The sequence below is a fragment of the Pseudonaja textilis genome, chromosome 16 (assembly GCF_049901715.1).
Source record: "Pseudonaja textilis isolate UNSWEBS1 chromosome 16, rPseTex1.2, whole genome shotgun sequence".
Taxonomy (NCBI): Eukaryota; Metazoa; Chordata; class Lepidosauria; order Squamata; family Elapidae; genus Pseudonaja; species Pseudonaja textilis.
Window position 1 is genome coordinate 2,783,623 of NC_142005.1, and position 27,698 is coordinate 2,811,320.

The window sequence follows — 27,698 nt, forward strand, 5'->3', positions numbered from 1 at the left end:
ACCGCCCGGGCAGAGCGAGCGGGAGCAGCCATGGCGCAGCGCGGCGGGGCTCCCTCCGGCTGTGAGTCTGCGGACTGAGGGCAGCCGGGCGGGCCGAGGGACGGAGGGAGGGAGACCCCCGGCGGGGCCTCGCCCCTCTGACCGCGCAGGGAGGAGGCGAAGCGGGCAGGCAGGCGGGAGGGGGGGCCGGGCGGGCGGGGCAGGGTCGGCAGGCTGCGGGGCTTGGCTGGCCGGGGGAGCCCCCCTCCCGGGGCGGGCGTGGGGTCGGCCGGGCCCAGGGGGGCTTCAGGCAGGGCTCGGGGTCTCCAGCCTTGGCCACGTTAAGACTTGTGGACTTTGAATTAGAGTCTAATAAGCATTTAATAATGATAATATAATATGCATAGTTGATTTATATATAATATGAAGTTTAATTTAAACTAGAAGGGCAGTTGATATTGTGCACAAGAGATATGTACCAACTGACACACTGTATATAACGGAAAGATGGTTTTATTTGGTGTTTTATGTTTGTATTTGTCTAGTGTTTGTTGTCAAAATAAATTATAATATATATGTACACGTGTACACACACACACACACACACACACACACACACACACACACACACACACACGACTTGTGGACTTCAACTCCCAGAATTCCTCTGCCAGCATAGCAGGGGTAAGGAATTCTGGGAGTTGAAGTCCACAAGTCTTAAAATGGCTAAGGTTGGAGATCCCTGCTTTATTTTATTTTATTTTATTTTATGTTTGTATTACATCTACATTCTTCTAGGGCCCTTGTCCCTGGTTCAGAGCAACGTTTCTCAATCTTGGCAACTTTTAGAGGTGTGGACTTCAATTCCCAGAAATCTCCAGCCAGCCATGTTTGTTTATCTGTTGGCTAGGGAATTCTGGGAGTTGAAGTCTATGCCTCTAAAAAATTGCCCGGGCTGAGAAACCCTACTCAGTTGGCAGAGAACAAACAAGCATGTCCTCGAGATAAGCTCAAGGTCTGGAGAGAGCTCAGGTGCAGATTGTTGCGTGCGCTGGTGTGGCTGTTGTATCCATGCAAATATTCTGTGTGAAACCGATCCAGACACTCGCTGTGGCTTGTTGCATTTGTGGTTCCCTCGGCTGTGGCTCACTGACTAAGCGACAAAAGGTCGGATTCACAAACTGCTGGCCTAAAACGCTCCTCCCTCAGTTCCAAAGCGCAGCCGGGCTGCCTCCCCAGAACTGAAGGCGAATTCCAGGACGGGGAGTGGGATGGAGGGGGCATCTTGGGCCCCTTCACTTGGGGGCTGGGAGGCCCAGAAGGACAGTTACTTATTTATTAAATTTATAGTCTGCCCACCTCACCAAGGAGGTGCCTGGGCAACTTATAAAATTGGTCGGGGGTCTCGTGGAATTTTGTCTTGGGGGGGTGAAATTCTTTCTGCCCCCACCCTCCCCCAGATGAGCGTCTCACGGCGGATGAGATGGACGAGAGGCGGCGGCAGAACGTGGCCTACCAGTATCTCTGCCACCTGGAGGAAGCCAAGCGGTGAGACAGTTTTGGGGGTGGCTGGGTGGGAGAGAACCCCCACATTCACCTTCACAGGGAAGCCCTTTGTATTTGAAAGACTCCCCCCACCCACCCCCGAGAAGCGGTAACTTCCCTTGCAATATGTGTGATCAATTATCGTGGATTAAAATCGATCCACGTCCTTGCTAGGAGCCAAGAACAACTTGGAGGCCCTAATTATAATAGGTGATGAGGCTGGAGAGCTGAAAGACCTCCGAGGTCATCCGGACCAACCCCTGTTCCCTGCGGGATTCACCGGAGCAGAGTTTCTCAACCTTGGCCCCCAGAATTCTGAGATTTGAAGTCCACCTGCCGGTTGAGAAAATCTGCCCGGCCATACATTCCGCTCTTCCTCATCAGGTTGACTTCCCATGTCTGAATGTGCTGAAGTTTTGAAGCAAGTGGACCTGAATGGGGGAGGGGCTGAGTGAGCCCGAGTGGGTCTGAATGGGGCCTCCCACCACTGCCCTTCTGAAGAAGGAACGGGGGGGGGGCCTCTTCCAGCCTTATTTCGGGGAAGGGGTGCCGCTGGACGGCCTCCCAGAGACAAGGGACAGGAGGGATGTGGGCGCAGGAGTGCAAAGGTCCGCAAGGAAACTGTGGCCAGAGAGGCTTCCTCCTCCTGCTCCCCCCCTTGGCCAGAGGTCTTAGAGGGGCAGCCCCTCGTTTTAAAAGGACAGTGGGTCCCAGGTCAGGCTAGGGGTCTCCTGAGGGGCTGCTCCGACGGATGCCCTGGGCTGGAGAGGCGTAATAACCCTGCCCCACTTCCCCCCCACCCCAGCTGGATAGAGGCTTGCCTGAAAGAGCCGCTGCCCCCCCCGACCGAGCTGGAGGAGAGTTTGCGCAACGGCGTCACCCTGGCCAAACTGGCGCATTTCTTTGCTCCGGACGCCTTTCCCCTGGGGAAGATCTATGACCGCGACCAGGCCCGCTTCCAGGTGAGGGGCTCGGGGCTGGAGACGGGGGCTTCACGGGGGCTGCCGGTCAGGCAGGGGGTCCCCTCTGGGGGCCAGGAATGGGAGGGGAGTTTTGGAAAGGCCGCCCTGCAAGCCCCGAAGCTGGTGGGGAGCCTGGAGTTGGGGCTCCTGCAGGCCACCCGAGCTCGGATTTGGCTCAGGAGGAGCTTCCGAGACTGTAGGGTGGAGACCCCAAAGGGAGACGGGCAGCTTCTGGTTCCGGTCAGGGTTCGGCCGTTCCTGGGCACAAGGCAGCTGGTCCTTCCCTCCCCCTTCTGCTCATTGGGACAATCCGTGGCTTCTCCCCCCACCTGAAGGCTGGAGAGATGGACCCCGTCGCTGGAGTCCTAGGGCAAGATGGCCTCACAGGGACACCCCACCACCACCCCAATTCACTCTTCCCACGTCCACCTGACCATCTAGAAGAGGGGAATCCAATCTTGGCAACTTGAAGGCTTGTGGAATTCCAGGGCTTGACGTCTTCAAGTTGCCAAGTTGGACTCCCCTCTTCTAGAAGAAAGACTCTTCCGCCTTCCTATTTTGTGGAGGAGGGACTACAGCTTGGGCCTTCCCAAGGCCCAGCAAAGGGGGGGGAGGAACTGGCCACTGCTGCCAAGCCTTCCTGGAGCGGTCCCTGCCCCCAGCGTCCCGTGATGGGCCTGGGAGAGGTGACCGCCTTCTCTCTTCTTCTCCCCTCCCTCTCGAAGGCCTGCGGCCTCCACTTCCGGCACACGGACAACATCAACCGCTGGCGGGACGCCATGAGCCGCGTCGGGCTGCCTGTGGTGAGGCCCTCGACCCCTCCCACCTTCGCTGGGTGTCTGGCAGCGGGTCCCCTCCGTGCTCTGAACCCCCTCCCCCGCTCCCTTGTCCCAGATTTTTCACCCCGAGACCACCGACATCTACGACAAGAAGAACATGCCCCGGGTGGTGTATTGCATCCACGCCTTAAGGTGAGCCTCGCGCCTGCCGCTTGGTGAGCCATCCGCCTCCCCGTTCGTGTTCGATCCACGCTGAACCCCGTCGTTTCTCTCATCCGCTTTCCAGCTTATACCTGTTCAGGCGAGGGCTGGCCCCCCAGATTCAGGACCTGTATGGAAAAGTTGACTTTACAGGTAAGGCGGGCAGAAGGAGACCTGGGGAATCTTTGGGGCCTTTTGACAGAATCCTAGAGTTTGAAGGCAGCTACAAAAATGCAACCTCTCCCTGCCCGCCGGTTCTCTTCTTTGCACGGCGCTTCATCTATTTGGCATTTGGACTGTGAATTAGGCTCACTGTGTTGCTGTAGGACAGGCGTGTCCAACCGAGGCAACTTTAAGGCATGCAGACTTCAACTCCCAGAGTTCGACTGGGGAATACTGGGAGTTGGTCTACTGGTCTTAAATTGCCCAGGGTTGTAGGAGAACCGATGGGTCTTGTGGAATGAATGAATGAATGAATGAATGAAGCAACTCAGTTTCTTAAGGCCCAAGAAGCCCCTTTCACCTCCAGGATTCTGCTCATTAAACATTGATCGACAGGAGGGGGATTTTTTGGGGGAGGGCAGCCCAGACCCTCTGGCCTGACCGGCGCCTGGACCCTCCCCTTCCCCTCTGCCTTATTCCAGATGAGGAAATAAACCACATGAAAGAGGAACTGGAGAAGTACGGTTTGCAGCTGCCCACCTTCAGCAAAATCGGCGGGATCCTGGCTAAGGAGCTCTCGGTCGACGAAGCAGCCGGTACCGTAGGCGCTGGTCGCTGTCGGGTCCGTGGGATCTGCCGCTCTCCCCTCCCCCCCCACGTTAATCCGGCTTCTCCCCTCCAGTGCACGCGGCCATCCTGGCCATCAACAGGGCGGTAGAAGTGGGGATCGTGGCGGAGACCGTGGCGGCTTTGGGCAACCCCAGCGCCATGCTGGTGGGCGTGCAGGAGCGTTTGGGTGGCCCCTACCAGGAAGAGCTCTGCCGGGCCAAAGGAGAGAAGGCCGAGAACGCAAAGAATCGGGTGAGGAAGGTTTCTTCCACCACCACCACCCCAAATGCCCTACCTGTTCTCCCCGCTGAGTCGGGCTCGGCTGATTGCAGAAGGGAACCGACCATTTGCTGGCGGTCCTGGGACACGTGAGCAGCCTCTCTGCGCTCCGGGGAGGGAAACTCTACTCAGGTGCCTTCAGCTCCCACCCCCGGTGATGCAAGTGGGAAAGTGCTTGCCAAGGTGTAATTAGGGGGTGCAAAGTAGCCTCTGTTTGCAATTTTTCCCCCCTGTTCTGGTAAGTTCCAAGAGGGGCAAACACGGGTGACGGGCTGATTCCCTGCTCCCTCCGGTCAGTTTCTCGTTCTTCTCCTGCACATTTCCTTCCTTCACTTGGAGCTATCCTGGAGGTGGCCCAATGGGGGACCGTTTGGCTTTCTCTTTGCTTGTTCTCAGCACCCGCAGAAGATACCAGATGGGGAAGACATCTACGATCGCTGTTTGACCCAAGCTGAAATTCAAGGCAGCATCAATTGGGTGAACAGTGAGTAGACCAGGACGGGGATTGAAACCGTATAAGTTAGGCTGACTGAGGAATTCTGGGAGTTGGAGTCTATCCATCTTCAACTTGCCCAGCTGAGAAACGCTGGTCCAGACCACGGTTTGGGCTCTTGAAGGCTCTAACCGTGGCTGGCTTTCTTTTCCCATTCTGTCTGGGGTGGACTTGGAGGAACGCTGATTATTACTAGCATTGTCTACGTAGTATGGCTGTAGAACTATTATTTATTCTTCCGAATTTCATTACTCGTCTCTCTCATTGGAATTATGACTATCCTTATTCTGTTGCTTTGCATGCGCATTGAGAGAAAATTCCTTGTGTGGGTCTGGTCATTGTTCTGGGCGGTTCTTTTTTCTTTTTTAATTTTAATTTTAATTTTTACACTTTAAAAACCACCTCTTTTGGCGAGCAGTCTGGTTCCAGGTTTTTACATTTCAATACAAACACGACCCTAGTTACGTATTCATCTTTCTCCTTCCGTTTCACATCATGTTATTACTTGTTTCATTTTCCTTTAAATATTCTCAAATATTAAATGCATTACGCTTGTTTTATCCAATCCCAGTTCGCATCTTAGCTTATTTCGTTTTTCTTAAAATGTTCTCCAATCTTATTTTACAATATTGTCATATTTGCAGTTTTATCTGATAGTGCTATTCCATTCATTGTTCAGTAAAGTTATCCTTGTTCTAATAATTCAAAAAATCGTCCCCTGTTTACCTTATACGTTCCTTCAGTGTAGAAGAAATGGGGGCCTTTCCGGCTTCCCTGGCCCCAGTGGGGAGGGCCTGGCCATCGATCTGGGGGGTTCTGAGGGGTCCTTGCTAAGCCTGGGCCGCTATCGGGTCGGCTGCTTGCAGAACAAACCTGCCCCTTGCCCTTCCCCGTCTTTGCGCGAGTCCTTTGCGACCCTCTCCTCCCCATCAGCCAGGAGTGCCCTTGAGATGGTGGATGACGCCCTGGAGGCCCAGGACCCCCGGACCTTGTACCGCCTTCTGCAAGATCCCATCCTGGCCCTGAAGAGCCTGCGGCGGGAGAACGCCGGCTGGTACCTGGATCAACTGTCCGCTGACCGGGAAGAGAAGGCGCTGGTACGCCAAGGGAAGCAGGGAGGGAGGGGGGCGTTTCCTCCTCTTGCATCCGCCTCCTGTGAGAGCGTGAGAAATCAGGAAGGGGAAGGGGGATTCTGGGATGGGGGCTGCCTGTGAAAGCATGCCTCCAGTATCTAAGCTCTTCTACCAAGGCGAATGTTGATCGTCTCTGCCAGTTCTCTTCCTCGTGGTTTATTCAGAACACTTTCTCTCTTTTCTCTCCTTCCTTTCTCTCTTTTCTCTCCTTCCTTTTCTCTCCTTTTTTCTTTTAATCCCTTCCTTCCTTCCTTTTCTCTCCTTTTTTCTTTAATTCCTTCCTTCCTTTTCTCTCCTTTTTTCTTTAATTCCTTCCTTCCTTTTCTCTCCTTTTTTCTTTAATTCCTTTCTTCCTTCCTTTTCTCTCCTTCCTTCCTTTTCTCTCTCTCTCTCCCTTCTTTCTTTTTCTTTTGTTTTTTCCTTCAGGAATTGGGGTACGTTGACTTCCTTGACCAAGAAGAAATTCAAGCTGGACTCTACATGGCCAACCAGAGAAGTGATGAGGAGCGTGCCGGTGAGTGGCGTTGTGCTCCAGGGCAGGACCTATGGGGGGGGGTGGGAGGGCAGCCTTGGCTGGTTGGGTGTCCCTTTGCTCTTGGGGGGGGCGGGGGGGGGCAGAGGACCCCTGGGGAGAGTTCTGCCGGGGACTCCTGCACCTCCCCTTTCGGTCTCGGGCCTTTCCTTAACCGGTCTTGCCGCAACACCCCCTTCTTCTCAAACACCTGAGAATGCCCCCTGCCCCTGTCCAGCCGCCCAGGCTGTGAGCCACATCAATGCCTCCCTGCGAAGAGGAATCGCGGAGGAGACGGTGCGCGCCCTGGCGAACCCCGAGGCTCAGCTGCCGGAGGTCTTCCCCTTCGCCGCTCAGCTCTACCAGCGAGACCTGTCTGCCCTGCAGCGGCAGCACCCCCAGGTGAGCGAGGACCCCCGAAGGCTTCCTGGGAGGGGGGGAGTCCCAGCTCAAACAGCTGCTGTTTTCCCCGTGTGCAGAGCAGCTCCCTGTTCCCCTCCTTTTCCCTTCGCGCCTCTCGGCCCAGAACCCTTCCCGTCGGGGTGGGTTTTTTTTTTAAAGACGAAGAGGCCCTTTCCACCCTTTACAAAATAAGCAGGAAAAGGAAAGGCCCCCGAGCCCACTGGCCGAGTCAGGTGCCTGTCCTGGGCTGCAGGGTCTCCCAGCTGTAGGCCTTGGGGCGCCTTGTGAGGGGAAGCCATCGGCTGGCTCAGAAGCACCTGCTTGGGGCTTCTGCGGGGCGCACCTGGCTTGGGGAAAGCCCGTACCTGGCCCTCCTGCGTTGCAGGGGAAGCTGGCCCAGGAGGAGCTCTTTGTGGCCGTGGAGATGCTGTCCGCAGTGGCGCTGGTCAACCAGGCCCTTGAGGATGGAGACAGCCGCAGCTTCTGGAGGAGCCTGCTCAGCTCCGCCCTGGGACTCTCCAGCGTCGAAGAGAGCCATGCACAGCGGTAAGAGGCCCGGCTCAGCATGGGGTGTCCCCCTCCTCCTCCTCCTCCTCCTCCTCCACAGCACCTGGTGCTGGGTGCACGGCAGCTGACAGTCCAGAAATTCCTCCCCTTTAGAGGACAGTTGCTCCACAGATCACCCCCACAACCGGGACCAGAATTTCCATTGTAAATTGTCATGTTCAACACACTTTAATGACAAATTTTATGGCAGTTGTTAAGTGAATCGCCATGGCCATTAAGCAAATCACATGATTAACTGAATTCGGCTTCCTCAATGGACGATTTTTGCTGAAAATCGGCCCAGGAAAAAGTCACAAATCGCAATGGCTGCAGCCGATGTTACCAGGCCGTGAATTGCTGAATCTCGTGACTCGAGATTGGGATGAGATTCACACAGCGGTGCTGTGACGGGCGTAAGTGCAGGTTGCAAGCCAAGAAAGTTGTCACTGGTCGTTAAACAAACCCGCTGTCCGTCGAGGACGACCTGTAGACCGTGATTAATTTCTGCATTCTAGCTGACGCTAATTGCAGCTCCGGCCTCGTATTCCCTTTTGTTTCGGTTCTGCAGCTATTTTGAGGGCCTGTCAACACAGAAGCGCCTCTTTCGGGAAACTCGGCGCGACTTCCTGAGTTGGAACGACATCCAGGCCGTGGTGAAGGACGTGAACGCCGCCGTCCAAGAGGAGCAGGACAGTAAGGGGACTCGGTGTCCGTTGTGGTGGGCAATTGTGTGTGGGGCTGCAACTGAGAGCCGAAGGGCCTGGCCGGGCCTCCCGGCTGAAGAGCCCTTCTGGGCTGCGGGCCTGTCTTGGCCTCGGGGGCAGCAAGCGAAGCTTCGGGCGCCTGGAATCGGAGGCTTCGTTGGGGCCAGTGGGGTGACTCTTGGCCCAACCCGCTTCCAAGGATTGTGTCAACTAAAAGATACTCCTTGGTCTTTTTAGCTGCCAGCAAAGAGGGAGTAGGGGAAAACAGTGCCTTCCTTAAGTGCCTAGATAATCACCCTGGCAGGGACATTACTGGATTGGTGACTCTTGGCTATGGACGTGTCCCATTGGAGAATACACATCCAGGGGGTGGAGGGGGAAGACCAAGGTCAAGGGGGAAATGAAGGATGTATTTTAGTACCAGCTGCATCCAGCTAACACCAACACGTCCACTTCTAATAAATCAATTTTATTTTCTCTGAGAGATGCGGCTAGAGACTTACGATTTGAAGCGGGGGTGGTGGATTTGTTGGCGTCCTGACAGATGGTTGATGTGGGGGAAATCCAGGAGAAGGAAAAGGGGGCTTATTTTCCATATTTCTTAACTGCCCGTCTCCCTTGGAGATGTGTGTTTGCCATCCAATAAATAAAAATAAATACAGGGCTCATTCCGGAGCTACCACCGAGGTGCCCCGTTGGGATAATTCCTGGAGTGTTTCTCTCCGGCCCCGGTTCAGCCGAGACCTCCCTCTCTCATTGCAGAAATCCTTGCTGTCCGGTTGGTCAATGAGGCTCTGCAGGGCGACTGTCCGGAGAAGACCCTCAGGGCTCTGCTCCTGCCTTCTGCCGGCCTTTCCGACGTGATGCTCCCTGTAGCCAAGCGCTACCATTTCGTTCTGGCCCAGAGGCTGAGGCAGAAAGCCCAGGTAGGAAAAGAGGCGGGGGGGTGTGCGGAGAGATTTTTGGGGTGGGGCTGGGGTCTCCTGAGCTAATGCAGAAACACCACCAGGCACCTGGACCAACAGGTTTCAGGCGCTCCCAAAACTGGGTGTGTTCTCTCTGGCCGAGCCTCTTGCCGGAAGCAGGAAATGGTGCTAGGAACAGATGGAAACCGGATCGAATCGCATTTTTTTTCCCTCTGGCCTCTTTTCTCGGAGTAGCACCTCCACCTGCTCCAGTCTGGACGCCTTTCAGCTGCCTGTGCTACAATTCCCAGAATTGGGAACTTTCGGTTTTGGAATTGGATGTCCCTGTGGCTTGGGGGGGGGCATTGACGCAGCGGCTCCCGTGGGGATTCTGCCATCTGTACCAGTTGGGGGAGGATCAGCACCCCGGTCCCCAAAGAGTTGTGCCGCCAGTTAGACCAGCATTTCTCAACCTGGGGAACTTTGCGGGGGGGGGGGGTTATGGGAGTTGAGGTCCCCCCCCCCACACCATCTTAAAGCGCTGAGTTAGGCAGTGCACGAGGAGAGCCGAGTCCATCTATACCAGTGGTGGCTAACCTTTTTGTCGTTGCGTGCCTGCACCCATAATGCAATGCGCGTGCACCCCCCACGCGCATGCGTGCGTTGCCCCCCCTGCACATACACGTGCCCCCTCTGCGCAGGTGCACACACGTCCCCCATGCGCCCCGCCCCCACATGCATGCACGGCACATACCTGACGCTCAGCTGCTAGCAGGAGGTGGGCACCCATGCGCAGGGCCTCCTCTGATCTGGAGCATCTGATCTTGCGTGCCGGCACACCGTGCCATAGGTTGGCCACCACGGGTCTACGGGATCCAAACTCAGAAGGAACCCAGTGGCCCCTTCTCTGGCTTACACAATTGGAGCTTGTGGCGCCTGGTTTTTCGTAAAGTCTGTGAGCCAGGAAAGCTCGGGGCTCTCCAACTTCCAGGCTGGTCCGCAGCCTGTTAGGAACCGGTGAGAGACGCTTCATCCGTGCATGTGCTGGAGCTCCAAGTAACACAAAAAACCATCACTGCACACACACACACCCCAGTCTGTGGAGAGGTGGTTCTTTCCAGGACTCCAGTCCCTGGTGCCACAAGAGGAATAAGGTTCCAACCGCCTGAAGGGGTCAGAGGCGGCTGTGGGGCTGATGGCAACCCCGGTTGGGGTGAGGCTCCCGGGCTGCTCTGCAGGCCTCCTCCTCCTCCCTGTGGGACCTACCTCACAAGCTTGGTGTGGGAAATGTAAGGCCGTCCCCTGGACAGGTCTTGGGTTTGTTTTACCGACGCACAACAGATTCGGCTTTTGTGGAGCTGGCGGTCGCGGCTTCTCCGGAGGAACCACGATTCGTCCGCCTGGTCCCGACTGCACCGCCAGGGTCTGGGCGACTGACTCAGAGCGGGGGCCCTTTTGTCTTCCCTGCGCAGGCGGCCGGAGACCCCGGAGCGCTTTTGTGGTGGGAGGACATCCAGGAGGGGGTCTGCAAGGCCAACCGGGAGAGCAAAGCGGCACAGCAGAGTAAGGCCAGGGGCTGAGGGGCCGTCTGGACCGGGGGCTTGGGAGAGACCCCCACTCCACCCCCACTGCCCTGGGACCCCGGCTTGCCGCCCCCAGCTGCAGCCCCCTCTGGATCTTCCACAGTGGCCCTGGGCCTTGCTGCCATCAACCAGGCCATCAAGGAGGGGAACGCAGCGCAGACTGTGCGCGTCCTGCGCAGCCCGGACGTGGGCCTCTGTGGCGTGGTGGCGGAGTGTGCCACGGCTTATCAGGCGCAGTTCAGTGCCCTCCTGGCAGCACGAAGGCCGGCAGGTAAAAGGGGGGAGGTCCCTGCTGCGGGGAGGCTCCCCCCCCTTCCTAAGTTGCTTGTCCAACCTTTGGCCGTAATGTTTTGCTTTTGGCGCGTGTGTGTGCGTGCGTGCGTGTGTGTGCAGGGGGCCACTCGGAGGCGCTCTGGGTGCGGCACAGACTGAGGGACGGCTCTGAGTACTACTTCCACCTGCGGTCCTTTGAGGGCTCCTGGGAGCAGCCCCAGCCCCTCGCCCTCAACACGGCCCACCTCAGCCGAGAGGAGATCCAGGTGGGTGTGGCAAGAGCCTAGGGGACCCCACCGGGTCCATGCAGTGTGGCACAGAGAGTTTGGGGGCTTGAAGGGGAGCAGAGCCGTGATGGGCTTTGGATTCGCCGGGTCCTTCCGGGTGCCGCCTCACCGGCGCCAGGGAAGGTCCCAGTCTTGGCACAGGCTGCCCCCCTTTTCCTGCCTCCTCTGGGCCTGGAGGGCATCAGGTGGGCCCCCCGCGTGGACTCTTCGCGCCTCACAGAGTGAAGGGTGTGCTGAGCTGTCCCGACGGGCCGCTCGTCTGTTTCTCCCGCAGGGGGCCATCACCCGCGTGTCTGCCACCCACGACCGGCAGCGCCTCTGGCAATCCCACGCCTGGCTGGTCGTCCGCTTGCAGGCCCGGATGAGGGGCTTCCTCTTCCGCCAGCGCTGGGCCGCTCGGCAGCGGCTCCTGTCCCGGCAGGTGCCGGCAGCCACCCAAATCCAGGTGGGTGCAGGGCACCTTTGCCGAGAGGCTGCCTCCCCCGATCTGCCGCAGGGCTCCTTCCTTGGACCCATCTTGCGAGGCGGGGGGTCCTCACAGCCCCTAGAGCGGGGCTCCCTGAGCCCCCAGTCCGTGGACCAGCACGGGGCCACGTCCTGCCAGAAACCGGGCCGGACAAGCAAGTGAAGCCCCGCCTGCAGGATGCAGGCAGCACACGGAACCACCTGCGGAAAACCCTCTCGGCACAGACCGGTCCCTGGTGCCCAAAGTGGGAGGGGGGGGCTTTGCCCCGGAGGAGCAGGAATGCCCCATTCTGGAGGTCAGAAGCCCCCGACCGGCTGGGCATTAGCTGCCTCTGGAGGGCTGGGCGTGGGGGCCCCATCTCCAGTCTGCGAGGAAGGCCGGGAAAGGCCCTGGAAGAAGGCCAGGCCGGGGCCAAGGGGAGAGCCCCTGGGGTGGGAGGGTGACCCCTGCCCTCTGCTCCCAGGCCGCCTGGCGTGGGCACCTGCAACGCAGACGCTACATGGACAGGATGGGCTACTTGCGGAGGAACGCAGCTGCTGCGATCAAAGTGAGTTGGGGGGGGGGGGAGGGGGGGCTGGGCCTCCCCCCCGTGAGAGGCCAACGGTTTGGCTTTCCCTCCACTATCCCTGCTGCACCAGATTCAGTCCTGGGTTCGGATGTGGCTTGCCCGAAAACGGTACCTGGAACGCCTGCGCTACTTCAGGAAGAACGTGAGTGTTTCTGTCCCGACTGTCACAAAGGGGGGGGTCTTCCTTTGGTGGTGGTGGTGGTGGGGGTCTTCCCGGAAGAGACCAGCCCGATGTCTCCAGCGAGCCCCTTTGCAGGCCTTTCCATCCTCGGGCTGCTCCTGAATGTGGAGGCTCCGTTCTGCGTCCCCAATTAATGTGTGTCTCTCTAAATGACGTCATTCCCCGACCTCTGCGCTCCAGACGGGAGAAGAAACGGGTTGGAGCAGCCAACTTTTTAGCAGGCAGCTTTTGATAGCCAGGGGATTTTGGGGATCCACATGATCCAATGATCAGGGTTTTTTCTTTTTTACTGCTCTCTGTTCCCCCACATTCTTCTCATTCAGGAGAAGGGCAGAAAATCTGCTGTGGGCATTTCTGTTCCCTCTTCCTGGGCTGGTCCTTCTTGTAGAGCCAGGCTGGCGAATCCTGGGCCCACCTGGATGGCTCTCTCGGCATGAAAAGCCCTTGGGAAATCACTAGGTTTACCCAACCAGGCTCACCCCCAAACTACACTGTGGGCCAGTTGACCTGCTACCCGCTTTGGGGCTTCTGCGAGCGGGGAAAGGTGCCCCGGCCAGGCCCTGAGCAGGCGGTCCCTTGTCCTGCGTCTCTGACAGGTGGCTGCCGTGGTCAAGATCCAGGCCTTCGTCCGGGCCAACAAGGCAAGAGAGGATTATCGGATGCTGGGTGAGTGGCCGGGGCTGGGCTCTTCCTTCCCAAGGTTGGCGGGAACGGCTGCTCCCACTTGGGCCCCGCTTCAAGGCGGGACGGTGAGCGCCCGTGAAATGCCGGAGAGCATTTCCCCACGAGGGTCACCACGGAGCCCTCCCTCCTCCGCCCCGAGGGGTGGAGGGTCCGGGGGCTCCTGGGGAGGGGGCAGGGAGGGTGATGGCCGATTCTGCGTTCTCTCTCCGGGCCGCCAGTGCACTGCAAGGAGCCCCCACTCCGCGTCATCCGGCGTTTCGCCCACCTGCTGGAGCAGAGCCAGCGGGACACCCAGGAGGAGGAGGAGCTGCGGGGGCTCCAGGAGAAGTTGGCCAGGGGGATCCGCTCCAACCAGCAGCTGGAGAGCGACCTCAACCTCATGGACATCAAGATTGGGTTGCTGGTCAAGAACAGGATCACCCTGCAGGTGAGAAGGGAGCGCTGCTTCCAGCCGGGGAGGGGGCTCTGGGCGAGGGTGGGAGCCGGTGGAAGCGGCCGCTCGGTTTCGACGCAGGGACAGGAATCCGGCCTTCTTGGCTTAGAAGCGGCTCCTTCCCCAGTTTGGGAGGCAAAGTGGCTGCCTTGTCAAATAAAACCAGCCGGTAGCAATCGGTAAATATTTTGCACTGTGGGAATTAACCTGCGGGCTTTTAGCCTCCTCCCGAGGAAGAGGAGAGCAGCACTTGACCAGCCTTCTCCTAACCACGCCCACTCTCAGGCGGGAGGACTTCAACTCCCAGGATTCCACGGCCGGCCCTGCGGTGTTCTGGGAGCGGAAGTCCACGCGTCTTAAAGTGGCCCAGGCGGAATCATCCTGTCCTTGACCTTTCCGCCCGAAGGCGGAAGTGGCTCTTACTGAGCAGCGGAGCCCATGAGCTGCCTGGCCAAGGGGTCATTTCTTGGGTAGAGGCACAGACGATCTCCTTGCCAGCCCCGCCTCGGCCCGCCTCTTCCAAAGCTGCGTCTCAGCTCCCTTTCTCTTGCTGCGTGCGTGCGTGTGTGTTTGTGTCTGTTGAAATGGGCCCTTGTGTGTCCTCCCGGCCTCGCCCTCCCATCCTGGGGCAGCCTGCTTCCTGCCGGCGGCCTCCTGAGTGGGGAGGGGAGCTGGAGGCGTGGGGAGGGGGGGGAGGGGGGTGCCATTGTCCGGCCTCTCCCCTGGCAGGAGGTGGTGTCCCATTGCAAGACGCTGACCAAGAAGAACAAGGAGGAGCTCTCCAGCAGGATGGACGTCAGCCAGGAGAACGGGCTGAAGGCGCTCAGCAAGGAGAAGCGGAAGGCGCTGGAGGCCTACCAGCACCTCTTCTACCACCTGCAGGTGGGCGGCACCTGGTGGCCTTGGACCAGCAGCCCTTGCGAGAGGCAAAGCTGCGAGCCGCGGCTCCCTTCCCCCGCTGCGTCGCGCCCGACGAGGAGTTTCTCGGCCGGGGCTCCTACAGAGTAACATCAGGCCACGTCTGCTTTATGACCCCGGGGCCCCTCGCTGGTCCCCCGTGCAGCCCCTCTTTTCTTAAGGCCTACCTTACCCGCACAGCCACGATGCAAAAAGGAAGGAAGAAAGGTTTCGCTTGTGTGAAATTGAACCAGACCCTCAAAAGTAATATTAGATCCAAGAGGCAACTTCGAGATCTTTAATCTTGGTCCTATTAAGCAGGGGTCCCCAACCACCGGTCCGGGGACCGGTCCCGGTCCGTGGAACAATTTCTACCGGGCCGCCGGTTTGCTGGGCGCCGCCATCTTGTTTTGATGAAAAACTGCTTCCGGTGAGCTTTTCCGGGTAGAAAGCGGCGTTTGGGTGCTGAAAGAATCCTCGCGCCTTAGTTTCATCGAGGGGGGGGCGGCTTCGAACAAAACTAAGGCGCGAGGATTCTTTCAGCACGCATGGCAAGGCGAGCCGAGCGACCGTCCCGAAGCCGTCATGAAGCCCATTGGCACAGGTACAAAGGAGGAGTTGAAGGTGGCGGGGAGAAGTGGGGGTCGGCTGGCTGGCCAGTTGCTCGGCTCGCCTTGCCATGCGTGCTGATGCCGGTACCGGGCCGCGGATGATTTTGTGATGCCGGTACCGGGCCGCGGCACAAAAAAGGTTGGGGACCACTGCTATCAAGGATTAAGCCTTGCGATCTACGTCAGTTATTCTTGATCCAATTGCATCCGAGCTTGGACAACTGCACCCCCCAGGTTTGTGGTTTGTGCCCTGGGAATAGAGTCCCCTGCCCTGCCTGGACGTCCGGGCGGCTCAGCGGTTGTTAGCTGCTCTCAGCCCGGGTGGGCGGGTGGGGCTCGCGGTCCAGGAAAGCCGTTGGCGCATCAATAGCCCTTTCCTGCTGTTTCTCTCCCTCCTCCTCCTCCTCCTCCCAGACTCAGCCGGTGTGTCTGGCCAGGCTGCTCGTGCAGATGCCACCCAACAAGTCCACTAAGTTCATGGAGTCGGTGGTCTTCAGCCTCTACAATTACGCCTCCAGCCCCAGAGAGGCTTACCTTCTGCTCCAGCTATTCCAGCGGGCCCTGCAAGAGGAGATTGCGTAAGTCCTTGCCCCCCCCCCCCCTCGGGCTCTCCAACCTCGGCCACTTTAAGCCTGGAGGACTTCAACTCCCAGAATTCCCCAGGCAGCAAAGCTGAGTTGAAGTCCTCCAGGCTTAAAGTTGCCGAGGTTGGAGAGCCCTGGTTGAGGGCACCGAATGGCATTTGGTGGAAGGCATTTTATTGAATCTGGATGGACAAGGCAAAGGTTACCGGGCCAGGCAGCCATTGGTCAGGCTGGTGGACGCATCTGGCTTCGCCTTTTCCTGCAGGCCTTAACAGGAGAAGCAAAGGAAAGAAACAGCCGTGCCCCCTTCTCACCCAGCTTGGCCAGCGAGCGGCTGGGGGCTCTGTGCTTCTCATCCCTTTCCTGGCACTTACGCCCTACGGACTTATGCCAACTCACCTGCCGTTGGGAAGGCTTCCGCCTTAGTCGGTTCTTTATTTAAACATGGTTTTCTTTAGGTCTGTTGAGGTTTACCAATTTTAGGGCCCAGCACTGAACATACCAGGCTGATCATTATTGGCTTAGCAACCATTCAAAGTTGCGACGGCACCGAAAAACGTGAAAACCGCCCCTCTCGCTTATAATTGTCACGGCATCCCCCACAATCCCAGGATCGAAATGCAGGTGCTTTGGCACAACCAGCTCATATTTACAATGGTTGCAGCATCCCCGGGATCCCACGATCCCCGATTACGACCTTTCCAGCTGGATTCCAACAAGCCAAGTCCTCCCGCCAGATCCGAGGTGCTGCCTTTGTCTTCCTCCCAGGTCCAGAGTGACCCAGCCGCGGGACATCCTCACGGGGAACCCCACAGTGATCCGCATGGTGGTGAGCTTTTACCGCAACGCCCGTGGGCAGAACGCCCTGCGCCAGATCCTGGCAGAGCCGGTGCAGGAGGTCCTGCACGACAGGAGCCTGAGCATCCGCACCAGCCCCGTGGAGATCTACAGGGGGTGGATCAACGAGATGGAGTGCCAGAGCGGACAGAAAAGGTGGGCAGCCAGAGCGGCCATTTCTCCACTTCTGGGCTGTGACACAAAAATAACACAGTCACAAAGGTAGAATAAATTGCCTTGAATGCCTCCAACTTGAGCCCCAACATCCAATTATCCTCCGCTTGATATCAAACTCTGCCAAAAGCAGTCCATGAAGAAAGTAAATGCAGTCCGAACCAAAAGTAAGGATAATTAGAAATAAAATAAAAAAACCAACACAAACCACACTGGAGTCATTAACACAGCAGGCCAGGATGATAAATTGCAGACTTCCAAAAGATAACGCAGCACACACAGATGGGAGGACACCAAAACCCAGATAAGCCTCGACAAAGATAATGCGCGCTTTGCTTCCAGCAAGGGGCTGTGTGCAAACGCCCTTCTTATATCCTGTTCTCCCAGCTGCAACTAATGAAAGGGATCAGGGCCTTTTCCTCTCCCATAAGCCACATTGGTCCCTTCTCCGTTTCTCCCTGTGTGGCCTAGGATGAAGAGCAGCTGGGCCTGGGTCTTTCGCTTTCCCTTCCCCTGTTTCCTCCACAGCCACCAGAGCCCCCCTCCCACTCCCTGTCAGCTGCTCGACCTCCCCCTCAGAGTCAGACTCCAACAGGGGCATGACTGAGGGGAGCCGAGATGTCGCCATGGCGGGCACCCACAACGTCTCTTCTGCATGAGGCAAACTGACGCTGACTCTCAATTGTGGGAGGTAGAAACGGCAACCGTGCTGACACACTGTTGTCTCTAGTTGCTGCCACTGTTTTTGTCTCTCTCCAGCCACCTGCCGTACAACGTCACCCCACAACAAGCCCTCGGCCACCCAGAGGTCCAGAGGCGGCTGGACATCTCCCTCGGCCATCTCCTTGTGCTGGCAGACAAGTTTCTCTCGGCCATCCTCTCGTCGGTGGACAAGATCCCGTACGGATTTGAAATCTTGCTAGAGTTGGCAGCCCGGTCTTAGCTCACGCGAAGCTTCAGGCGGGGGCATCCGCCGGGCTGGCAGACGAAAAGGCGGGCTGGGATTTTAGGCAACATGGCAAAAGACGCCCTCGTTTCAGGCCACGCAGCCGCTGCAACCTTACTGGCCCTGGGTTCACGCAACGACTCTGCAGGGCATTGCGCAAAAATATAAAATGAACATCCCAGGAGTGTCCCATCCCTACATAGGGATAGCAGTTCCCGGGACGTGCGTGTGTATGCTTCCTCCAAAGGGGGAAGACACTTCAATTTGCAATTTACCTTTGCAAACAACCCTGGGGGGGGAAACTGAGTCAAGGGAAGAAGAGAGAAAAGGCAAAATTACGGCTAGACGGGGCCTCCGACTGCCCCACATCCCGCTTCCCCATTAGCATCCTTATAAAACCTTACTTTGGTTTTATTTTAATTTAGCATGTTATCTTTTCTATTGCACAGATATTTATGCTGGCGTTTTGTTTCAACTAAATTTGCATATCGGTGACTGATGAGTCCGTAGATGCCATACGCTAAATAAATAAATAAAAACAGCAGCCTTTTGGAGAGGTGGGGGGGGGCAGTTTTCACACCCATCAGATTAATGCTCGCCAAAACTACCCTTCCATCGAATTGCTCCATACTGGAGAGGGGAGGTCACAGGTGGACCCCATTTTTGACCATTTTTCTCCACCCTCTTCTCTTAGCGTACCCAGGAGCTGCGTCTTGGGAAGGGGGCTACTTCCTGCCCACCCAGGAATAAAATCTGGCTGTCCTTTCAGGTATGGGATGCGCTACGTGGCCAAAGTCTTGAAGGCAACTTTGACGGAGAAGTTTCCAGGTGCCTCCAAGGAAGAGATCTACAAGGTTTGGAGCCTGGGGTGGGGTGGGGTGAGGGGCTAGGCCAGGGTCTGCTCTATTTCCCTCCATTTAAGGTTATTTTATGAGTTTCTCAGTCAACCTTAGAACCCTGACATCAATCACCTTGGGAGGGGTCCCCCACGCCTGGTCTCTGGGCCAGCACCAGGCCAGAAACTGTTCCAGTCTGTGGAAAAGCTCCTCTCCACAGAACCAGCCCCTGGTGCCCCAAAGGTTGGGGGGGGTGGGGGGGCCCTACAGGGCAGGGATCCATCGTTGCTTCCGCCTGTCCTTGGTCTGCGAAAAGATCCTTTTTGACCAAATGAAAACTCTGTGTTAGATAGCACGAAGGTCACCCGGCCAGTCACAACACCCTCTCGATTTGATTGGCCTTGAGGACTAGCTTTAACCTGGTTGAGTCCTTGCCCGGGATCCCCCAGGGAGAGTCCAGAGGGGGTTTGTCCAGTTGCCCTGATCCAGGGCACCCCTTTCGGTGGCTCGGGGGCTGCCCAGAGAAGCAGCTCGGGAGTAGCCTTTAGACGGAGGGTCACTCAAGGAAAACGCTTGCGGCCCCTTTGTCCATACTGGCCAGCCCCATCGCAGCAGCTCGCAAGAGGGAAGGCCAGTATTTTGGCTCGAGGTTCTCCAGGTTCCTAAGCCCTGGGAAGGGGTGGATCAAGTCGAACAGGGGGGTCAGCCGCAGACGCGTTGGCGCCGCCAGAAACAATGAGCCGCCTAGGTACCAGCCTTGCTTCTTCAAGTAAGACCTGCCGCCCTCCCGTCGTAGGTGGTGGGCAACCTGCTCTACTATCGCTTCATGAACCCGGCGGTGGTGGCACCAGACGGCTTTGATGTGGTGGACGTCTCTGCTGGGGCACCCCTGCACCCTGACCAGAGGCGCAATTTGGCCTCTGTGGCCAAGATCCTGCAGCACGCGGCTGCCAACCAGCTTTTCGAGGGAGAAAACGGCCACTTGAACGTGGTCAATCGGTACCTGGAGGAAACGCACCATAAATTCAGGTGGGTCAGGGGATGAAATGCCCGTCTCACTGGCCGTTATCTTCCCTCCCAAACCCCGGAGAAGGACCAAAGGAGAGCCCCTCCCCACTCCAAGTGCAATGGGACCCCTGCCCCATTTGCAGCTCTCGGGTGCCTGCGTTGGCATCCCTGGCCCGTTAACTGGGAGTCGCCCCAGTTGCCCACCGGCATATATTCTAACCCGCTGGGTGCGGCTGGAAGGGGGAGGTGCTTCCGTCTGCTCATCCTGAAGAGTCCCTTGGAGCTACGCAGGCAACAAATTCAAATTCAAATAAATAAATGAATCAACGAAATATTGGAAGGGGTGATGGAGAGCATTCCTCTGCCATTCAAGATCTTGCTGTCAACATTCCAGCAAACCTCCAGTCCGGTCGGTACCTCCAAGACAAGCGTCATCTCAAAAGCATCTTTATTGGAACAGCACCTGGCACATCTGTGGATTCTCGGAACTAGAAGCTTCCTGGACTTCCCACAATGTCCCAAACTAAAATCCATCCCCCTTTTTCCCCCCATCGTCACATCACACGGACCAATCACACTCCGTCCCAGAGTAAGATCCCTTTTCCATCCTGCGCCACACTTAAAAACCTTGAACTAAGGAAAGAATTTTATTTTGTCTACTTAGGACTACTCAATTAAATCACCCCACCCCCACCTTATCAGGCGAGGTGGCAGCGTGGAATATGGCTTGCAAGGGAGGGAAGCGGCCCACCATGTCTAGTGAAAGAAAAGAAGGAAGAAGAAGCAGCAACGGATGGAAACTACCGTATTTTTCAGAGTATAATATGCTCCAAAGTATTAGACGCACCTAGCGCCTCCCAGCGATTTTCCTCCTTGCAGCAAACAGCCGGTTTCAGCTTCAACCCAGCCTGATTAGCACAAGCAGCCGATTGTCGGTTGGATCGGCTTCCCGACGATCAGCTGTTTCAGGCTGCAGGGATTGCCATCGCCTATTGCCGTCTCCATGCACCCCATTTTCAGCCTCCGCGCACCGACAGTCAGCTGCTTTTGCTAATCAGGCTGTGCTGAAGTTGACCCGGCTGTTTGCTGCGAGGAAGCACATCGCTGGGAGGCGGAGGCCGAACGGTGAGGGCCAGCGGGTGAGCAGAACTTCAACATTCACTGTGTGATATTTCCACCTACTTTTGGGGGAGGAAAAAGTGTGTCTTATACTCCGAAAAATATGGTAATCAAGGAGAGACTCAACCTGGAACTGAAGAAAAATTTCATGACAGTTGGGACAATAAACCAGAGGAACAGCTTCCTTCCAGAAACTGGGGGTGCTCCGTCACTGGAGGTTTTTAAGAAGAGACTGGACTTGTCTGGAATGGTATGGGTTCTCCTGCCTGAGCAGGGGGTTGGACTAGAAGACCTCCAGGGTCCCTTCCATGTTTTTTCCTTCTGTCTCTTCCAGAGCATTCATCGACGCAGCCTGTTTGGTCCCTGAACCGGAAGAAAGATTTAATGTGGACAAATATTCAGAGCTGGTGGCCATCACCAAACCAGTGGTCTATATAACCGTTGGGGAGCTGGTCGAAACCCACAAGGTGCAAACCTCAAATGTCAGAAAAAAAAAATGATTTGAGGGGAGAGAAATCATTGCTTTTGTGCATAGGCCAAACCAATCTCCGGATTGCTTGTTTGTGATTTTATGAGTTTGCAAGCCAGGCTTTATGGCTTGACCCGTGAAAATCCAACAATCTGGCTTTTTTAAAATAAGCCCATAGTTTTTTGTAGACCTGAGCCCACTTTTGCCTTCTTCTAGTTTCCCCCTTGGCTGTATCTCTTTTCCACAAAGCCATTTGGTTTGCGGCAGATGTCCAACCTTGGACACTTTAAGACTTGACTGGCTGGGGAATTCTGGGAGTTGAAGTCCTCCAGGCTTAAAGGGGCCGAGGTTGGACACCCCTGATTTAGAGTAACTGTCTATGGCTTTCTTGCTACTCAGATTCTTCATCTTCGTTGTCTTATTTCTGCTTATCCCTTCGTCGATTCATGTTTTTAAGACTGTATTTTGATGATCCAAATGATGTTTGTTTTACTCAATTTGGAAAGGCAAGTTGTGTAAATAAGGCACCGGGAATTTCCTTCTCTGCCAACCACACAGTTGCTGCTAGAACACCAACACTCCTTGGCTCCCGATCCCGAGGATGTTCTGCACAAACTTTTGCAAGACCTTGGAGAGGTGCCAACCGTTGCCTCGTTGATAGGTAAGCTGTGGGCACCCTTCGGACGGACGGCGTCCCTCCCGGTACTCCATTGGCGTGGGAGCGGGCCCTGTTCCTGCCCCAAAGAGGAGGCCTCCGGTAGCACCTTTTCCAATGCCGGTTCTATAAGAGGCTGCAGCTCACCAGAAACTTACGGTCCTCATAAAGTTTGCCAGTTGGGAAAGGTGCTGGCAGACTCTTCCTAATTTTGGCCTGCCAGAGACGGGCGTGTCTCTCCCGTCTCAGTTTCTGCATGTCGTTCATTCAATTTTTGAAGCCACCCAACTCAACCAGGTGGCTTACAGTTCTAAAATTATAAAACAATTAAAAATAGTAGAGCAGTAAATACGTCCACAAAAATAGATAGATAGACAGACAGACAGGATAGATGGATAGATAGATTAGATAGAGACAGACAGACAGGATAGATGGATAGATAGATTAGATGGATGGATGGATAGAGAGATAGACAGAAAGGATAGACAGGATAGATGGAGAGATAGATTAGATAGAGACAGACAGACAGACAGGATAGATGGAGAGATAGATTAGATGGATGGATGGATGGATGGATAGATAGATAGATAGATAGATAGATAGATAGATAGATAGATAGATAGATAGATAGATAGATAGAGACACATGATAGATAGAGAGAGAGAGAGATAGACAGAAAGGATAGATAGGATAGATGGAGAGATAGATAGACAGGATAGAGAGAGACAGACAGACAGACAGACATAGATACAAACAGCGGTCGTGATGTTTAATCAACTCATAGCAAAGTCAAGAAACGGGGCCCTTCACATTTATAACCCTAAACCAGGCTTTTCAAGAGAGTGGTGGGGCCGCTGTATCCCCACCCGCACTGACAGGGCGAGCCGCTGGGCGTAAACAGGGAGCAAACCAGGCTGCTACTGGTTCACACTGGTTTGGGTGAACCGGATGTTGATTTTACATCTGGTTCGTCGAACTGGTAGTTGCAACAACTGGCTGGCCCTCCCCTCCAAGGAGTCTCCACCTGGCCCGTTTTGGATCCAGGTAAGTGCAGGAGACTTGGGGGGGGGGGGAAGAAATGGGCCTTCTAGAAGTTTCGGAGGACCTCTGGGCTACAGAGATTCTCTTCTATCGGCCTCTCCCCCCTCCCTCCCTGGCCTTCAGTTTGCGCGGCTGGGGTGCCAAACGTTAGGCTCCCGGAACCCATGCAAACATCCGCCCAAAGGAGTGTGGGGCACCTGCCTTGCTTTCTTCCTTGGCTCCCATGAACCTGTTGGATTGCTGTCCTTCGGCAGGCCACGGCCCGGGGCAGGGGGCGAACGGGCCCTGGGAGGACGCGCTGTCTCAGCTCTCCAGAACGGAGCTCTCGCTCACGCTCAGCGGCAGGTACGGCGGGGTGGAGGCCGAAGCCGAGGGGGAAGGAGGTGCCGAAGGCCTGTGGCTCAGGTAGGTGACTGTGTCCCCTTGCGAGGGAAGGTGGTCGGGCCCGGCTCCCCCCCCCTCAAACCCCGTGAATAGCAAGCGGGTGACGACACTCGGGAGCACCAAGACACTCCGCGACGTAGGAAGCCGGTGGGAAGGGACTTTAGGTGAAGCGTGAAGTCACGCGGCTACGTCCTTAAGGGATGGTTGTGGGGGTTAAGCAAGGACCCCTCTGCCACTTCCCACCGGCTTCCCACAAGCAGCCACTGGGGAAGCCAGGGGAAGGTGGCCAGTCGGAGGTCGCGTGCAAGCCAGTCGAAGGGAGGAAGCCGTTGCCGCCCCGTGGGGAGCTCCGCTCTCTGACTGCGAAGGGCCCCTTCGGGCGGAGAAGGCCGAGGGCATCTAGATTGGTTCAACACCTCCCACCCTTATTGCACCCGACGCCTGTGGCCGTGTTGGCATTGTGACGGAGACGCATTAGGGGAACTAGAGTGGTGGCTTACAAAGAGAGCCGCTCTTAACCGAACGGTGGCTCAGAGCGGAATTTGGACGTGCCCCTTTTTGCTCCGTGAGGGTCACAGCTTGGTCAGGAAGGGGCCCTGGGAAAACGATCCCTCAGTTGCAGGTCCATTTCCTAGAATCCCAGCCCAAAGAGCTCAGACAGTGTGACCTCTCCCGGGGCTCCTGCTGGGCAGCGTCTCCGTGACCCTTTCAGCCTCTGCCCACAGTGACCGGTGCCCTCTCTCTGGCCTTTCTCTTTTGGGGATGAAGCACCAAACGGATGCTGGTGGACGTGATCCAGTCCCAGGCTGGCGACTCCCTGGCTGAGATCCTGCACTCCGAGGCATCAGAAGAGGAGGTGGGTGGAGCGGGGGGCGGGGGCCCCGATTGCCCAGCAGGGGCGCAGTGCCCTTCCCGGGTGCCTCCGGGCCGAGTCTGCCCAGGTGCTGCCCTCCGGATTCCTCCAGGTGAAGCGGGGGTGGCCCCGCCCCTTCCCGCAGATGCTCTAAGCCCCCCCGGCAGGCGTCGCCCTGCTTAGCGGGTTCTGGGAAGGCAGCCCTGGAGGTGATGGGAGAAATGCAGACCCATTGGGAGGATTTCTGGAACCGGAAGAGAATAAAAGCCCCACCTTCCTTCACGTTTCCTGTTGTGGGGAAGGGTCTCCCTCACCCCCAGGACAGCTGCCCTGGAGCCCAGTTGGCCCTCAGGAGGCCAGTAAGCGATCAGCTCTGCGGTTGGAATGACGGGAGCCACTCATCTGCGGAGAGACACCGACGGGACCCTCCGCTTGTGTAGGAATGTTTGGGTTGTAGCTGACTTGGTCCACTTAGGGCCGGTCCCTCAGCCACCAGTCCAAGTTGCAGCCTCCTTTTCCGCAGGAGCAGCTCCACCAACAGCTCTTGCGGAGGAGAAGGGCCGCTGGCCACCCGCAGGGCCAAGAGCGGGCCCATCGTTCCCTGGCGGAGAAGAAGCAGGAAGTCCTCCAGAACCTGGAGCGCCTGGCTTTGCTGGGCTCGGCCGGCCAGCCCCAGGCCCTGCTCCGCGAGATTGCCCAGGTGACCCAGGCGGCGGAGAAGGTGCCCTGCGGGAGGAGGGTTGGCCACCCCTGGCCTCTTCCGCTCTCTGGCCTACCTGGCGGGGGGGGGGGGCTGTCCATCTTGGCTGACGGTGGCTGCAAAACGGGAGGAGTAAAATAGCATGGAAGCCGATGTTAGGCCGGCCGTGGGGAAGGTTCCTCTCCTGGGGGGGCCAAGGGGAGGCGCCTCCAGCGCAGGGGGCTTCTCCGCCTTGGTGACTTTTAAGATCTGGGAACTTCAACTCCCAGAATTCCTCATTTAGCATAGCTGGGAGTTGAAGTCGCCAAGGTGGAGGAGACCTGATCCTTCCCTCCTGAGATGAGGGGGCCGCCTGGGAGTTGATTGAGAAGCCGGGTGGGGGTGGGAGGTCCCAGAGGAGGGGCGGGGGCCGTTCCCGGTGCACTGGGCTGCTCTCCCCTCCCCGCAGGACATCCGCTGTCAGAGGCATCGCCGGCAGTGCCGCAGGGGGCAACTGGCCAAGCTGCAGCAGACCCTGCGAGGCCTGGCCTCCAAGCGCCGCTTCTACCGGGAGCAGGTGGGCTACTACCAGAAGTATCTCCGCACCTGCCTGGACAACCTGGCCGCCGCAGACAGGTACGGGGCCCTTGCCGGCTGGGGGATAAAGAGCACCTGGCGGGTGTGGCCAGGGCAGGTGAGGGGCAGGGGCAGCCCTCAGGGGACACTGCAACCTCCCCTGAAAAGAAAGTGAGGAGGGGCTCCTCATCTCTTCCCATTGGGGGGCAGCGAAGTGAGGTTCTGCCTTGAGCCCCCCTTGGTAGGGAGGGTGAGACCCCCCACCTCTCCCTCTTTTGTGGCTCTCAGGGGAGCCACTAAAAGGACATGGCAGCCGTTCCCCTCCCCCCACCGGAAAGGCCTTGCAACACCGCCGGCCCCCATTTCCCTTCCCCAAGCAGAGCCCCCCCCCGACATTCCTTGACTGGGAGCTGTGCCCAGGTCCACTGTGGGAAGGCTGGCCAGTGGGGGAGCCAGGAACCTGGGCTGGCCCCTTCCCCGCTGACCAGGCTGGGGCCCAGGCGGAAGGAAAGCCAATTTTGGGTGGGGTGGGGGGCGAGGCTTGGCGTCCATCCAGGCTGACCCCTTTTTCTTCCTTTCAGGCCCAGCAAGAAACAGGCTGTGCTGCACTACACCGCGGCCCGCCTGTTTGAGAAGGGGGTCCTGCTGGAGATTGAGGCCCTCCCGCCAAACCAGTGAGTCCAGATCCTCCCCTCCTGGCTCCTGCCATGCCCCCCCCGCCCCCCCACCCCCGGGGGGGCATCCTGGGGAGCGTCTTGGGAGGGAGCAGGACCACGGGCATCCCAGCCGGCTGCACTGAGCGAGGGGCCGAACTTTCCTCTCTCTCTCGGGGTGCTGCGGGAAAGGCAAACCGCCCCCGGCAGCGCCTGCCACCCCCCAACGCCGCGGCTTTAATTCCTCTCCCCCCCCGGTTCTTTTTTCAGACTTAGAAATGTCATCTTTGATATTATCCCTTCCCGGGAAGCTGGCAAGTTCCAGGTCAAGGCGAAGTTTATGGGGGTCAATATGGAGAACTTCCAGCTTAGTTACCAGGTAAAGCGGGCGGCTGAGCGGGGCTTATTTAAGGATTTTAATGATGGTGGTCGACCGAGTGAGGCCACCACCCCCCCCACCACTTGCAGGAATCCCACCTGAACCATTCTGGGCCCTGGGAACGAGGGTTCACGCGGAGATGTTCTGCCGCAGAAGGGTTGGGAGGAACCATGGAGGTTTTCTAGTCTGACCCCTCCCTGCTCAAAGCAGGAGACCCTGGCCCATGCCAGACCCCTTTCTCTCCGCTCAGGACCTCCTCCAGCTCCAGTATGAAGGCGTGGCTGTCATGAAAATGTTCGACCGAGCCAAAATCAACATCAACCTTCTAATCTTCCTTCTGAACAAGAAGTTTTTCAAGAAATAATGTGCTTTGGGCGACAGCTGTGGATTATTGGGGTCCTCGCTGGGAAGAGGCCAAAGAGATATAGAGGTGCTCGCTTTACTCCGGTCCTGCTTCAAAGAAACCCAGAGGGACCCCACGGGACCCCCACCCGGGCAGATCCTTGCATGGCAGAAGGCCCCCTTGCCCTATAAACCGCTTGCATGCAGAACACTACTAGGCCAATAGACCAAAAGACGGGCTGCTTTTCCGAGCGCAAAGCGTTTCACCCGCCGTCCAGCCCTCTTCAAACACTCCCACTGGTCACTCAGCCCAGGGCGCCCTAAAACCTCTGGGTTCAGAGTGATGTGACCAGTCCGGCGACCCCATCTCTAGATTCAAACATCTGCCTCTCAGTTGCCAGACTCTGAGGGGGCCGATGACCACCCACCTACCCCCGCTGCCCCTCTCGCCTTTTGGACCCCACAGGCTCCTGGCGCTGATCTCCAGGAGGGGCCGTTGGTCCTCCCACCCGCTGGAGCTGCCCTGTACTTTGAGAGGAGAGGGGCGGGGGTCTGCGTGCCTGAGAGAGAGAGGAAGGTGGGGTGCTTTTTAACCCTTGTCACTCCCAGGGAGAGCTTGCACAAAAATCCGGTTTCCTCAAAGGGAGTTTTAGAAACCCAGGTTTGCGGATTGTGCTTCCGCCCAGTGCTAGTTTGAAACAGAACTTGCACAGAAGCTGCCAAAGAGCTCCCTTCTTTTTATACCGGCGTCTGGAAGGCGACTGGAGACTGAATTCTTTGGATCCTCCCTGATAATTTAAGCATTCAATCAAAAGAATAAGATAAAAAGTTTGCACAGATTGTTAATATAATCAGGCATTTTATTAAGATCTACAATAAACACTATTATTCAGTTCTTTTTAATATGATTACTGGATGTTATCTGGGTATAACGAAAGGAGTTCTGTTTTTGGGTTTCGTACATCAGGAT

General features: G+C 57.0%; 1 protein-coding gene across 1 annotated transcript; it reads left to right on the top strand.

Annotated features, from left to right (window-relative positions):
* Window positions 1-27,633, top strand: IQGAP3 (IQ motif containing GTPase activating protein 3). The gene is made up of 38 exons (XM_087913812.1): window positions 1-61; window positions 1,440-1,527; window positions 2,330-2,486; window positions 3,212-3,289; window positions 3,381-3,457; window positions 3,552-3,619; window positions 4,111-4,224; window positions 4,311-4,489; window positions 4,913-5,000; window positions 5,943-6,106; window positions 6,569-6,656; window positions 6,892-7,055; window positions 7,441-7,601; window positions 8,170-8,294; window positions 9,068-9,231; window positions 10,683-10,773; window positions 10,897-11,064; window positions 11,187-11,332; window positions 11,628-11,798; window positions 12,283-12,366; window positions 12,458-12,529; window positions 13,165-13,234; window positions 13,471-13,679; window positions 14,415-14,567; window positions 15,608-15,771; window positions 16,546-16,770; window positions 17,548-17,688; window positions 18,504-18,588; window positions 19,367-19,599; window positions 21,032-21,164; window positions 21,725-21,827; window positions 23,117-23,267; window positions 24,015-24,102; window positions 24,623-24,799; window positions 25,248-25,414; window positions 25,936-26,028; window positions 26,278-26,386; window positions 26,637-27,633. The coding sequence occupies exons 1-38, from the start codon at window positions 31-33 to the stop codon at window positions 26,748-26,750; spliced, it is 4,893 nt and encodes a 1,630-aa protein (XP_087769938.1). The 5' UTR covers window positions 1-30; the 3' UTR covers window positions 26,751-27,633.
* Window positions 27,634-27,698: the final 65 nt, after the last annotated feature.

Excerpts from the sequence above, each read along its gene's own strand:
- IQGAP3 (XM_087913812.1), top strand. The coding sequence starts at position 31 with ATGGCGCAGCGCGGCGGGGCTCCCTCCGGCT. Across the intron at positions 2,487-3,211 it reads GCGACCAGGCCCGCTTCCAG|GCCTGCGGCCTCCACTTCCG; the intron begins GTGAGGGGCTCG and ends TCCCTCTCGAAG. Across the intron at positions 11,065-11,186 it reads GGCAGCACGAAGGCCGGCAG|GGGGCCACTCGGAGGCGCTC; the intron begins GTAAAAGGGGGG and ends GTGTGTGTGCAG.